The sequence below is a fragment of the Pyxicephalus adspersus genome, chromosome 7, assembly GCF_032062135.1.
Source record: "Pyxicephalus adspersus chromosome 7, UCB_Pads_2.0, whole genome shotgun sequence".
In the NCBI taxonomy this organism is placed as follows: domain Eukaryota; kingdom Metazoa; phylum Chordata; class Amphibia; order Anura; family Pyxicephalidae; genus Pyxicephalus; species Pyxicephalus adspersus.
This window is the reverse complement of record NC_092864.1, coordinates 43,408,248-43,422,536: the sequence shown is the minus strand read 5'-3', so window position 1 is coordinate 43,422,536 and position 14,289 is coordinate 43,408,248. Positions and strand designations below refer to the sequence as shown.

At 35.9% G+C, this 14,289-nt stretch overlaps 1 protein-coding gene across 1 annotated transcript in view; it reads left to right on the top strand.

Moving 5' to 3' along the window:
- The window catches only part of LOC140335545 (prolyl endopeptidase FAP-like), a 61,339-nt gene that overhangs the window by 35,946 nt on the left and 11,104 nt on the right, over window positions 1–14,289 (top strand). The window contains exons 13-21 of the mRNA XM_072418247.1: window positions 522–626; window positions 763–833; window positions 1,429–1,482; window positions 2,329–2,453; window positions 3,214–3,261; window positions 6,066–6,164; window positions 6,380–6,449; window positions 8,153–8,347; window positions 13,334–13,388. Coding sequence (XP_072274348.1) covers window positions 522–626; window positions 763–833; window positions 1,429–1,482; window positions 2,329–2,453; window positions 3,214–3,261; window positions 6,066–6,164; window positions 6,380–6,449; window positions 8,153–8,347; window positions 13,334–13,388 — 822 coding nt within the window. The remainder of the gene's footprint in view (window positions 1–521; window positions 627–762; window positions 834–1,428; window positions 1,483–2,328; window positions 2,454–3,213; window positions 3,262–6,065; window positions 6,165–6,379; window positions 6,450–8,152; window positions 8,348–13,333; window positions 13,389–14,289) is intronic.

The window sequence follows — 14,289 nt, the reverse complement described above, 5'->3', positions numbered from 1 at the left end:
GTCTTTTTATAGGCATTTAAAGAAATTTAGGCTGAAGAATGAATGAAGAATGTCTTCTTTCATGGCTTATTACACTTTAAAAACCCAATCATGTACAAAATTCTATGCAAGTTAGGCTAAGTGAAATATCCCTTGCAAGGTGAGATTATACCTTGGTATGTGAATAGACGGAATTCATTTATTAATTCAGCCCCAGTTTCTCTGAATTTTAAGGTCAGGTTGAGAGCTTCTTCAGGACTGAGCGATCTCATCCCATACTGATGCGTTCCATCATTCACACCGCTGGTTCCTAACAATCCATCATCTGCACATTTGAAACTAGCTGCAGTGAGCGGTAATAATATCCTGCCCCTGTTCATTCAATATGGGGCTGCTGTCAGGAGAAACTATGTGTATCCTCTCCCCAGAGGCAGCTGTAAATGTACTGCAACTTCACAGCCAGTGTGAACATAACCTATGGTTGCTGGTGAATATTGGTAATTGTTTTTTGCATGTTCAGAATCATTTGTTTTATTTTGTAGTTCTTCGCTGCACTACCATACTTCTCATCAGACAGTTTATCATACTACCAAATCCTTAGTGACAAGGACGGATACAGACATATCTTTTACATCCAGGATTCCATGGTGGGTGACACCGTTAAATAAGAATATATATTAATGATATATGTATACATGTTTATTGTGTGAATGGTTCATGTATACACTGTGGAAGTATCAGAGCAAATGCACTGGTCATACAATGTAACTCTTCCTCCAATAGGAGAATGCTGTTCAAATAACAAGAGGACAGTGGGAAGTGACCTCTATACTGTATGTTATAGATGGTGCAATGTAAGTGTGACATTCGATGTTTGGTTAATGTTCTATTTATATATTCATAGTGGCAATAGAATTTTATTATAATATGTAATTATGTATTTGGATTTAAAATAGTGCTATAAGTATTTCAAGTGGATATTTACTTAAAACACATTTTAGTAGAGGAGACTAAAGTTATATGATATTGTTTTATGGCAGTCCATGCCTTCTTGTTCTGGTGGGTTATGCCCATTTCTTGCACAAGCATCACAGGGACGGGAAGGAAGGAAGAGAAAGAATAGAAAATTACCATAAATACTAGCTCTTCTCTATGCCATCCAAAAAAGAAAAAAAACAATGACTGGGGTCTGTCTTTAAATAAAAGATTTTTTTATCTTTTCAATGTTACCATTGAAGCAACCATGAAAACACCTTCTTCCCATGGCAGTGCGCTGCTCCTTTTTTTTTTCATTTTTTACAGTAATTTGAGAATTAGTACTAAAATAAAAAAGATTATTTCCAGCCTGCTCAATAATTCCCTTGCATGACAAATTCAAAAAGTTATGTCATCCACAGCCTGAAGACTTTCTTTGTTTCATCTATATAACACTGAACATATGTTTTACAGATATTACACAAGTAATGAATATGAAGGTTTTCCTGGAAGCAGAAATATATATAGGTAAGTGCAATACATGTAGTGTTCTGTTTATATACCTTTCATTTAATATATATATATATATATATATATATATAAAAAAGATTGTACATTCATTACATACTATTAAAAAGCTGATATTACAATATTTATAACATCATTTTTTTAATAACAATTTTGGATAGAATCATAGAATAGAATTGTTGATAGAATCATAGTAATTTTTTTTTTAATTTTTTGTAGACAAATCAAAGGAGCAAAACTATTTAAAATGGGAGAATATTCTTTTTAGCTGTCATTACCTGTATTGGAGACTTTTCTAAGTCCTGGCAGCAATGGTCATAAGGATAGAGAGGGGGAATTCACTAGCTGGGGCACAGAAAAATACCTGTTATCAATTTCAACCCTTCACTATGCTATTCAAAATAAAAAAAATCCCTTATATCTGTTGTTTCCAGAGATATATAGCTAAATCTCTTATGGCACACACTGCTAAGTAACAGGAATGCACTATGCACATGCTTTTTATCCTTCCTCTGGATTAACTCAATTTGGTTGGAGATGTTTTTCTGGGGGGCAAATGTCTTTTTATCCCCAACATGCATCTATGGCTGCTACAGATTTGTGTTCCTTTTTGGGTACAAAAGACTTTAAAATCCACATACACATTTGCAGGATATGAGTGTGCATGTTAGTAAGAGGAACTTGGAATAAACATATTAGAAAATTACAATACACATTACACATAATCCTTATGTTTGCCCAGTCCAAAACCTCCTTCTATTACAGACTTCAGCAGCCCTAAAAAGGAGACAGAAGTTTACTTCCTTCTTTCCATCAATAACCCTGACAATTTATATTTCCTAACAGAATATCCCTTAAAGGTTCCATCAGAGAGAATCAATGCCTTAGTTGTACTCTACGAAAGGAGAAATGTCAGTATTATTATGCCAGATTCAGTACTAATGCCAAGTACTACTCTCTGTATTGTTATGGTAAGTACATGCTAACACAGATTTCAGTGAGTGGTAACCACACCTCTAGGATTGGGAATATTATTTTTGATAAAGAAAAAACAAACTCATGAGCAGAAATAGAACTTTATTGCAAATTATATGCCCTTAGACAATGAGGAGGTTGCATTAGTTCCATTGTTTAGGGTAAGAACATTTTCAGCAAGTACATAAAGTACCTGGAAGCAAGAAATAATCTTTTTTGTGTAAACTACTAAAGCCATCACTTCTCTTCTCATATCGTAATGAAGATGAACAAAGGTAGACCTGTTAAAAGTCTAACCTACGTGGCAACCATGTCTCCCTTTACAGTAGAGGAGAGGGCAAACCCTCACATGTGTCTTAAAATATAAGAGAAAAGAAAAAACTAATGCAGCAATCCCATCTACAGAGGTATAACTTGCTATATATAAAATTTTTGTTTTTGAGTTTAGATACATGTTAAGGTTGAACCTGATTTTTGGAGTGGCTCCAAGACTGGAGAAGACAGACTATCAAGAGAGAACTTGGGTGATCCAGCATTACAGGCTAATATATGATACAGCTATCATATAATTAATATAAGGCGACCCTCACCGAGGGGTAAACGTTGGATTTAAGATGTAGGCATATACTAAGAAGCTTTGCACCATCAAATCTGATTCAACTAATGACCATTCATTGTCTTGGAACTACAATAATTTTGTGGGGGGTGTTGGTATTGTCCATAGTAGTAACCAATAACTCACATTTTACTTTACAGGTCCAGGGCTACCTATAACCACTATTCATGAAGGGACTACTAATAAAGGTATTTTATCATCTATAAATTTTGAATAATTGAGTTGTAAAGTAACAAGTAAAATGTGACCCAAAGAAAGAAAAAACATTAATCTTTCAATATTCCGAACATGCAAAATTGAAGTCATTTTGCGATCTGCATTTACCCCCTAATATGAGCATTTCATTGATTCCACCTCAAATTTTTTTTTCTTGATTTACTAAAAGTGATAAATATTGAATATAGGATCAAAAGAACCTTGAGCCTGAATATTTGCGTTGATTGCATATCATTTGGCGACATTTTAAGACCTTTCAATCTGCTTTGGTTCCTTTGTATTATGGAGCATATACATAGATTATCTTCAATAACTGAAATAGAGATTGAGTAAAAATTTAGTGATTGATTTTCATAATATTCATGAATCTAGAATTGACTGTGCTCTAAAAGTGTGGGAGTTGATTTTTCAACAGTCAACGTTAGTATCAAACAAATTGATTAATATTTACAGTCAATCTACGTACTTGATTTATGTATGGCTAGCTTGAGTTAGCTTTGAGTTTAGAGCACAATTGTTACCCACACAAATCTTTATTTGCACAAGGCCCAAGGCCATTGTGTTACTGCTATCATCTTTCATAACCTTTTCTACATTAATCCCTATGGATCAATCAGCAAACATTAAAGAGATGTCATTTTACAATGTGGCCTGCAGATGGCTCCCTTGTAATCATTATATATGTTCTGCTGTGGATTTAACATTTAGTATGTTCATATACTGACTGTATGAAGCATTGGATCTCTTTTTAGTTCTTGGTACTTTTCACAGTGCTGGTAATTTGAATATCGTCATCAAAGATGTCTGCATGTCAAGTTTAAATATAGAGCTTGTGGAGATTTCAACTTCTTTTGAGTCTTTGCTCTCATCTGGGGCTCCATTAGAGAGATTTACCCTCACTTCCTATCATGATTACAATTTCACCAAACTGAAATGATAGAAAATGTGCAACACATACAGCACTACAAGGGTTTCTTCCCTCCCCCTATTCTACTAAATAAAATCATTTTAATTTGTCTGATTTTCTTTGGAACATCCCCCTCACCTGCTGTCTTCTAAAATATTGTAAGTAGAAGTGGAAAGAAATCTTTTCAATGGAGCTCTGGATAGCAGTTAAAATTATACTTAATCAATGTTAAAGAGTCAATCCCCTTGCAATCCTATGCGACCCAGCCCCAGTAAAGGGTTGGACATTGGGGACCTCCATCTTCTTCCTCTTCTTCAAAGTATTTATTCATATATCACATGATCCCGCACTGCTCAGGCGTGAGATTTGGGTGACGAGCTTCTGTAAAATGTAAATCTGCACACTTCTGAGATCAGGCATGCGCAGAATGAACTTAGCGTAGGTATCCCAGGAGGCTGCGGGCTTCCCATTCAGTCTTTAGCATTGTAGCAATAAAGACAGAAGGGCAGATGCCCCTCTTTAAATGATAAAAAAGTTAAAAAAATAATTAAAAACAACATATTTTTAAAATATATGAAAGTGTTTTAAAGACTGTAATGAGCCATAGCTCTATATCACCTAAAATGAGTTTCTCATTCTAGCCAGAAATAAGAAAAAGCATTTAGCTTATCAAATACATTAAAAAAAAAAGTTTAACAAACAAACAAACATGAAATGAAAACTGCTAGAAAACAAGAAATGGTTAAACCATCAATGGTACAGATATTCATATTCTAAGAAAAATGTTTTTATGTTTAAGACATCACAAATCTGAAACAATTTAGCACAGACATGTGTCACTTACTGCAGACTTGGACCACACAATTGTTGGTACTTATGAAGGAGATTGCACAATGAGATGGTTTAGGTTCTGGACAGCTTTACAAATAATGTAAATATTTATTAAAAAAATATATTTTTTTAATCTTTTTTTTATTTGGCCTGTGGAAATACCTTCTAAAAAATCACCTCGGGGAGCAAAAAATAGTTACATAGTAGGTCAGGTTGAAAAAAGACATAAGACCACATAAATACTGTTTATTAATAATAATATAAAGAAATGCTGGAAAGCTGACACAGATATGACTTGTAAGGATGGCAAAGGACATTGGCTAGGCCCTTCTTTCTTTTATTGCAACAATAGGAACTGAGACAGTTCATGGAGAATCCATGTGGTTCTATTATGAAGAATAATACATTATACAGTTATTCAATACAACACTTCAACCTAATTGCAGAACTAATACCTATAGTATAATATAGAGCATGAGAGTGGCTGTTGCACACATGCTTGTAATAACAACATTCTAGAAGAAAGAAACAATACATAGTTTATATTTTATATATGAATACTGAAAGTAAGAAGAAAACACATCTCTAGAAGGTATATATTAAGGGCCTAATTTATTAAAGCTCTCCAAGGCTGGAGAGGATACACTTTCATCAGCAAACCTGGAATAGATTTCTTAAAAATTTTTTACTATTTGTTAGCAAATGTTTTAAATCCTGGACCAGATCCATTCCAGGTTTGCTGGATCACCCATGTTCACTGATGAAAGTGTATCTTCTCCAGCCTTGGAGAGCTTTAATAAATCAGGCCTTAAGTTGAATGGTTTGCAGAAATGCCGCATCAGATGCAGTGCTCTGGCAGAATATAATCATATCAGTGAACATGAATATACAATAAAGCCTTTGTTTTACTGTGGCATGCTAGTATACTGCTTGTTTATTGTTATAAAGTATATGGTACACAAAATCATGAATACAAAGCCTGCAAAGGGTATGCAATTGAAAATCAGCCTTTTATTTATATCAGTATGTCTTATTTAGAAATGAAGGTACTAGAAGACAACAAAAAGCTGGGAGACCGCTTGAAAACAGTACGGATGCCTGAACATAAAATTGGGAATTTAAAAAGCAACGGAATGAGTATGACCTTTTTCTATTATATTGTTCTTTTTTACCTTATCTGCCGATTGTGCAATATACCCAACGACTGGTGACACCAAGAAGTACTTTATTGCCCATAGTATAGTGTTTGGGAAAATGAGACTGTAATGAGTGCATCACCCAAAAGTAAAGTTACATATCCTGGATCCATTTAATATCTACCTTAACTACTGTCTATCTTATCTGTTTTCCAGCTTTCTGGTACAAGATGACCTTTCCACCATACTTTGATAAGTCAAAGAAATACCCTCTCCTCATTTATGTGTATGTATTTCAAATATAATAATACACTGTAATAATAACAATGCACTGTAACAATGCAACAGCATGAGAAGAACCTTGTGAATAAGGCATTTGTCAGAACTGCAATGATAAAAGACCAAATTTAAAGTTAGAAGGATGGAGGAAGCAACTATTATTTAAATTGCTAAGTAAGCCTCCATTCCAGGGGCATCTGTATGCAATGGACCTGGTTTATTAAAGCTTATTGAGACTGGAGAAGGCAGACTATCATGGGAGAAGTTGGGTGATCCAGCAAACCTGGCATAAACCTGGTCCAAGAATGAAAAACATTTGCCAGCTAATAGCAAATTATTTAAGGAAATCCCTTTGAGGTTTGCTTGATCTCCAAGGTTCCCCCATGATAGCCTGCCTTCGTCATTCATGGAAAGCATTAATTATTCAGGCCCATTGTGTTCAAAATAGAGAGAGAGATACCATACCTTTATACCAAGTCGGGTATTTTATTGTAGCTCTAGTGAGGACACCAGAGCCTCTGAAACACATTGGCTGATGTTCTTGAGCTATAATATGGCTATATATACCAGAACGACTATTTCTCTCTTTAAGTTTAAGGATCAATGTTGATGAGCTTTAATTTGCAAAAAATTTGGCATTCCCATAGAAGTCTATAGGAATGCAAGTAGAATGCAAAAAGGTGTAACTGTCAATAATTCTAAAAACACTTAGAAATGCCCTAAATTGAAAGCTGAAGCCATTAACACAAGCCCAAAGCTGTGCATGACACTTGACACAGAAATAAAAAAAAATTGTATTCAGAGCTATCCCCCTGTAACTAAGCGCTTGACACTACAGAGATTCTAGGGTAAGCAGAGCTAAGGAAATTTGAATGTTGCCAACAGGACCCTGGCTTGTGGAGACCACAAACTACAAAACCAAAATCTACAGATCGAAATCTGTGTGATTTTTACCACCCAACTCCATTCAAAGCAATCGACAGGTACTTTTCAATTGTAGTACACCTGCTTTAAGAAATTTATTGTACACATGGGATATCAACTATTATAAATTTGTAATGAATCCTGTCTTCAACCACAAAAGTTGAAGGGGCCACATTCTACAGCAGCCTTTCTCAATGTTTTACAATGGGGGGGAACCCTTGAAATAACTTTTAGGTCTTAGGGAACCCATGGTTATAATGACTTTATCCACAGCTCACAGTACATTAGCAGAGTGGTCAATAGAAGAATGCCTCTTACTTTGTTGGTCAGTGGAAATGCTACTGAAGAATACCACCCTTACAGATAGCTAAGAAAACATTGCTATCTGACTTGAGAAGCCTAAATAGCGCTTTACCTTCTGGAGGAACCCTAGGGTTCCACTGAACACTGGTTGAGAAACACTATCCTACAGGTTACACCATGTTCTCTTTTACTATAATTGAGTCCAGTCCCCTTTAAAATTATTTTTATCCTTTAGCAAAACTTGTCCTCATTTTATTTAAACAGTATAGTAATGATTAAAGTTACGTAGTTATGTAGTGTTGGCAATAATCTCCATATTTCCTTAGGCTTTATTTGAATTGGGTTGCCCCCCCCCCCACACACACACACACAACACACACACACACACACATACGCACACATATATTTATGTTACAAAGTACATTTTATTTTGTTGTAAACCATATGATGTAAGCTGGAATTCAACTTTAAGACATCTTTTAGGTATGGAGGACCCTGCAGTCAGGAGGTGACAGCCGCATTTTCATTTGGATGGAGGAACTATCTCTCGGGCACTGAGGACATTATTGTTGCATCAGTAGATGGCAGAGGAACAGCGTACCAGGGTGATAAGTTTATGCACGCTGTATATAAGAGGCTGGGATCGCTAGAGGTGGAGGATCAAATATTTGCTGTAAGGTAAGTTTACATTAATATAATTGTTAAATATTATTAAGGCTTAACTCTCTGAAAGATAAACCTTCACACTTACAGCGGGTCCCCTTTTCCATGGAAGGTGTTTCTAGCTTTGTGGTTGACAATTAGGGAGAAGTATGTACCATATTACTCAGTTCCCTGACAGCCAATGTTCTCCATTACAGTCTGACATTCCAGGCTTGTGAACAGGCCCTCTGTAACCTCGTATACAATGCTGGACTGCTAGTCCTGCATTATACAGTATCGCTGTTACCGGTTAGTGAGTTCAGCTTTAAAATAATTAGAAAATAGACTATTAACTTTCCAATTCATGTGTTAGAAGTGTGCTGATTTCAACTATCATGGGTCTGTTCTTCTGGCAAAAAATAGACCCCCATTAGCCTCATAAATACAAAAAAGAGTGGAAAAAAGTAACATAAAAGTAGTATAAAGTATTATTAAAAAAGCAGCATAAAAGTGTCAGTACATGTTAAAACAAAAAAAAGCTAAACAGCGACAGCGAACCTGGATTTTTTGCAGAATTAGCTCACTCATCTCTAGCTGTGTGTTCCCAAGGGAAGAAAGGAAGAAAGGGAATTTACAGATGGTATTTACATTTACTTTCTGCCTAATATATTTTCAGGATCCTCAGCTATAGATTGTGTATAAAATAACAATTTATTCAACTATTTGCTTGCTGCAAATCAATGTGTTTGAACCTAGTAAGGTCACACTTGATTATTATTGATAATAACATAAACTATATGACCAAATGTTAGTGGAAACCTGACATGACACCTGGAGGTCACCCAATCCTATGTAAAGGAGCAGTGCCCGGCCAGACTCACTTGGTGCAGCAGAAGACCTCCCATGGATTCACACAAAGCAATGAGAAACTACTGATAACTCCTTCCTTTGAGTAAAGTTGTAAGGGAGAAAAGTAATGACGCATGAAGCTCACTGTGCTATATATTTATAGTTCATGTTTAATTACTATTGTAGAGAATCTCACTTTCTTATTTTAAAGATCATATTAAAGGTAACATCTGCAAAAGAATGAAAACACTTCCTAATCATTTTGGCTGTCCGGTATGGATTAAAAGAAAATTCATAAAAAATCTCAAATATTTTGGGCTGCCAAAATTCATTATCCTGGATTTAGGCTGTGGTTTCCTGATTTATATCAGATAGCAGCTGGGCTGGGAAAGGGACATTGGAGAAGGTGGGAAAGATTATGGAGCATATCCCAGGATTTAGACATATTTCCGAACGTTATACCGCTTCAATCTGACAAGGCCCTTTCTATGATATACTGTTTTAATTAATGGCATGTAAAATCATTTCCATAGGCTTAATAGGTTATAAAGGCAAGCAGCTGGCAATGAGATTAGGAATGTAATATTATCAGTATGCGGTATGCAGCAAGGCAGTATTACAGATAGAAAGCGTGGCATCTGTGCTAGTGGAGCACATCCTAATGATGTGATAGTGCAGAGCAGAGCTTAAATGCATGTGCAGCCCAAATTATATGCAAGAGCCTAATGCTGGTACATACAGCAACAGTTGAATGCAACCAACTGCCAACAAATTCCTGTTGACACCTTGAAAAGATCTAAAAAGAAGGTTGTAAGTTGCCTTGACCAATTCCAATGCTTTTGCATTTGAAAGCTTCTCTCTGAGGATTACATAATTGTCCCCCTCTGTTATTGACAATAGGAGGGAAGTTCCATAGTCCTACCTTGATTCTCTTGCCCTGATATAGTACAGTGAGTAAGTGTTGCCTTCCAAAAACTGGAATTAGCTCTTTTTTTAAATCAGTTACCTTGGTACATCTCTGATGTAATATATTTTTTATTGATGCAAATTTCTTAGGCACCTAATCCAGTTTTTATAGTTCCAGTGCTATACCTTGTTTAATTTCTAGGATCTTATGTGGCCAACAGCTATGACTTTGTGAACAACAATATGCAAAATTCTAATCCCTAACAATGTGAAAGGCCTAAATGCCACAAAAGAAGCCAAAATATTTTTGGCGACTGCAAAACAGGAAAACAGGAAATATTGAAGGGATCAGGGTGCAGCTTACTGTACTGATGTACATGGGGGGGGGGCATTAAAATTAATAGCATGCCCCATAATGTATTTACAAGGCATGTGGTAATGCGCCCATTTGTAGCCAACCTTAAGCATTTTCATCTGTCTAGAGCAGCCTTTGTCAACTCTTTTAGCATGGGGGAACCTTTGAAATAACTTTTAGGTTTCAGGGAACCCGTTCCAATATATACAATAGCCACATTTCACAATAAATTTGTATAGTAATTAGTAGGAAAAATGCCTCTTGTATTTTTGGCTATGCAAAGAATGTCACCCTTAGAGATAGCCAAGAAGATTATTGGTGTCAGTGGTAACTGACTTCAGAGGTCCAAATTGACGATGCCCCATGGGTCCTGGTTGAGAAACACTGCTCTAAAGGAAAATAAGGTTTTCTAATCCAGTTCACTTATCTCCACCCAAATTTAAACTTAGTTTATGAAGTCACATAATACAACGTGCCATTGTTTGGACTTTTGTATTCACTACATCTGTGGCTCATTGTATAGTAAAGTAAATGTGTTTTCTATCAGTGCATGTTATCAATCATTCAGATACCTGGTATGTTACATATTAACAGATCTGGGGTATAAAATAAATCTACAGTTTTTACTTATAATAATAAAGCATATCTGTTTCATACTTACCACCAGTGAATAGAGCACTGTTTCTCATTCAATCTGATCCAATGCCAGTCTTCTTGAACTTGCTGTAACGTCATACAAAGTAACCCCGTTTTCATCACTGGGTTGTTAATGACTCCTGAGGTCCCAGAAATAAAAATAAACACTAAAACTAAGTTTATGGAGTGGCACAGAACAGATGGAAACTATTAAAGGAAATAGATTACAGAGCTGGAATGTAAATTTTACTGAAGAGAAAGATGACTAAATTTAATTGAAAATACCATTATACAAAAGTAACAAATCAATTAATTTCTGTATATTGTAAAGTATATGCAAAAATGACCTGACCCAGGTAGCTAGGATGTTCACAACGGCATTTACCAATACTTACCCACTCCTCCTCTCTACCTCACTTACCCACACTGCAATTCTCCCATTTCATCTCCCCCTAACCAAGACAAAATACAAATTTTATGGTGAAATGGCCGTAATGATCGATCAACACAAATAAATATCAACATTTACAACTTGCATATTTAAAACTTATGATAAGATAACATTAACCATAAACGAATATCAATAATAATAACAATAGAATATCAGTAACATTTTATCTGCTTTACATTTAGAACTTTTATGCCAGCAGTATGCTTCCTCCTATTGCGAGCCCTGGGAGGCACTGCACACCGTAGCATACCATCTGAAGGAGCTACCCCAAACTGACTTTTTGTTCCCAGCCACTGATCAACTACTCACAGCTTCACCTTCAAGGCCACCTTAAAGGTAGCCCAGGTTACCATAAACCTTTGGGAGATCCCACACCTAAAATGGACTGAGGACCCCAACCGAACACCCATACATCCCCAATTTTTTGGGTAGGCGGGAGGGAAACTTGCTCTCTCTTCTTCTATAAATTGCTCCTACTTCCTCCCCCTTTTTAACACCTAACCTCTCCACCCCTTTTCAAACGTTTAACCTATCCTAACCTCCTACCTTCAACCTATCCTAACCCTTCTCCCATAACCCTCCGCCTCATGCTTTCCCTAGCCACCTTGTCATGTCCACCCTTCGCCCACCTCCCTCAATCGGTAGCTTCAGGCTGTTATGTCTGCTTCCCAGTTGTTATTAAGCTACGGGGCATACTTGCTTTTGTAGAGCAACAACAAATAAATTAGTAGTATTTAATTTTTATGTACTTAGAATAAACTAGGTTTGCACATTACTAAAATGGAATACGGCGTGAATTAGTTGCCCTTGTCTGCCTAACTCACACAAGTAGAGAATACATGTATTAATGTAGTCTACCTGTATTATATTCCAGTTTCATGGACCTAATCCTAGCTGAAACACTATTCCACATACCTTACTACCTGGTGTAGCAAAATTGTTGGGTGCCTCTACAGGTCTTACTTCAAACCATCACAATTGATAGAAAATTCCACACATATGGATTGCTTGTTAAAACAGAATTTTTTATAGTTAAGTATCTTTTTCACTATTTCTGCTAAGCTACCTTTTTATAATTGGTGTAGTACAGTAAACCAAGAACACTTCCCTAGGTACAAGACAACAAGGGTTCCCTGACATTCAAGTCTTCCTATTTGACGCTCTATTACCTATTACTCTGCCCTACTCTATTAGAACCCAAACTACATGATAATATGTAACACCATGGGCCTGATTTATTAAAAGTCTCCAAGACTGGAGAGGATACACTTTCATTAATGAACCTGGGTGAGTCAGCAAACCTGAAATTAATTTTTTTCAATGATTTGCTATTTGTTAGCAAGTGTTTTCAATCCTATACCAGATCACTCAGCTTCACTGATAAAAGTGTATCCTCTCTAGTCTTGGAGAGCTTTAATAAATTAGGCCCAATAAGTAAATAGTAATGAGTTCTTTTAGAATTGCCGAGTCCTCTAAACAGGAGACTCAGTAAGGTGAAGTGGGGCATCTAGTGATCACAGGTTTAGATACTTTTTAGGTCTGTGTAAATCCGAAGGCTGGCTAGAGAGAATTTTAAATCCTTTGGCAGTTAAAATGCATGCTTTAGCTTTACCTGCATTTAGAGATAAATACTAAATGATAAAAGTAAAACAGCTTTCTTGATACTTTCTTAATTCTGATACTACAAGCTGAGGAGTCAGATAAGATTCAGTTGGTTGAATGACTTGATTTGAACTCATAAATGTTGCTTACATTTTATCAGAAAAAACGCAGTTCAACTTTATAAAAAAAAACAACTTAACATAAACTGGCTTTATCTTTGCAGAAAATTTATTGAAATGGGATTTATTGATGAAACTCGAATTGCCATTTGGGGTTGGGTAAGTTGTAAAAAAAATGCTTTCTTCCAAATAAAAGCTTAATGTTTTGTCTTTAAATCCTCACTTTTGATACAAGGTAATTTTGTCTTAAAAATTTCACTGTAATTAGAAAAAAAACTTTATTGGGGCTGTACCTATTTTTTGTAGTAACGTTAAAACAAATTTAAAAAATGGGTTTTGAAAGGTTTTGGTAATCTAAAGCAAAATTAGCTATGTTGAGAAATCTGCAATTCAGTCATCATTTATAACTGGCTACAGAGTCAAAACTCTAGGTAGCAATGTGCAGGGAAGAATTGATGAAAATGTGAGCTATATACTTGATAAACACAGACACTGCACGCTGGGAAAAGGAAACGAAAATAACACTCGTCATTTAGGTGCTCTTTTCAATGCACCAACTATTTAATAATATCACTGGACTGTGTTACATTGGGTTTATATGGCCATGGCAGTACTTGTCTAAACAAAATAGTTAACAAATAACTTAAACCATAATTTATATGTAATTAACCAAGTAGAGTTTATTTGGCCCAAATACTCAGACACTCCTGGCTTAAGGACCTCTTATAGAAAACACCACCTGTTCCCTGGAAATTGAGCTCCTTGGGGACCACAACAATCTCCAACACTAAGGAAATCAGATACCATCATACCATCTGCTGTCCCCCCTTTTGCTAAAACCACCCTGTTGATTTTTCACATCCTAAAGATCTCCCACCCATCTAGATGCTATGACAAAACATGTACCTTAAGTGAGTAATTTAAATTGGGTGGGCAGGCAAAACAATTTACCAATATCGTAGGATCTATCTGTAATTGGCACCCTAGCCCATTACTTGAAAACCAACCTCGGCAGTTCCCCACTACCCAGTTGACTACTTTCATTTTTGAAGCTAAGCCT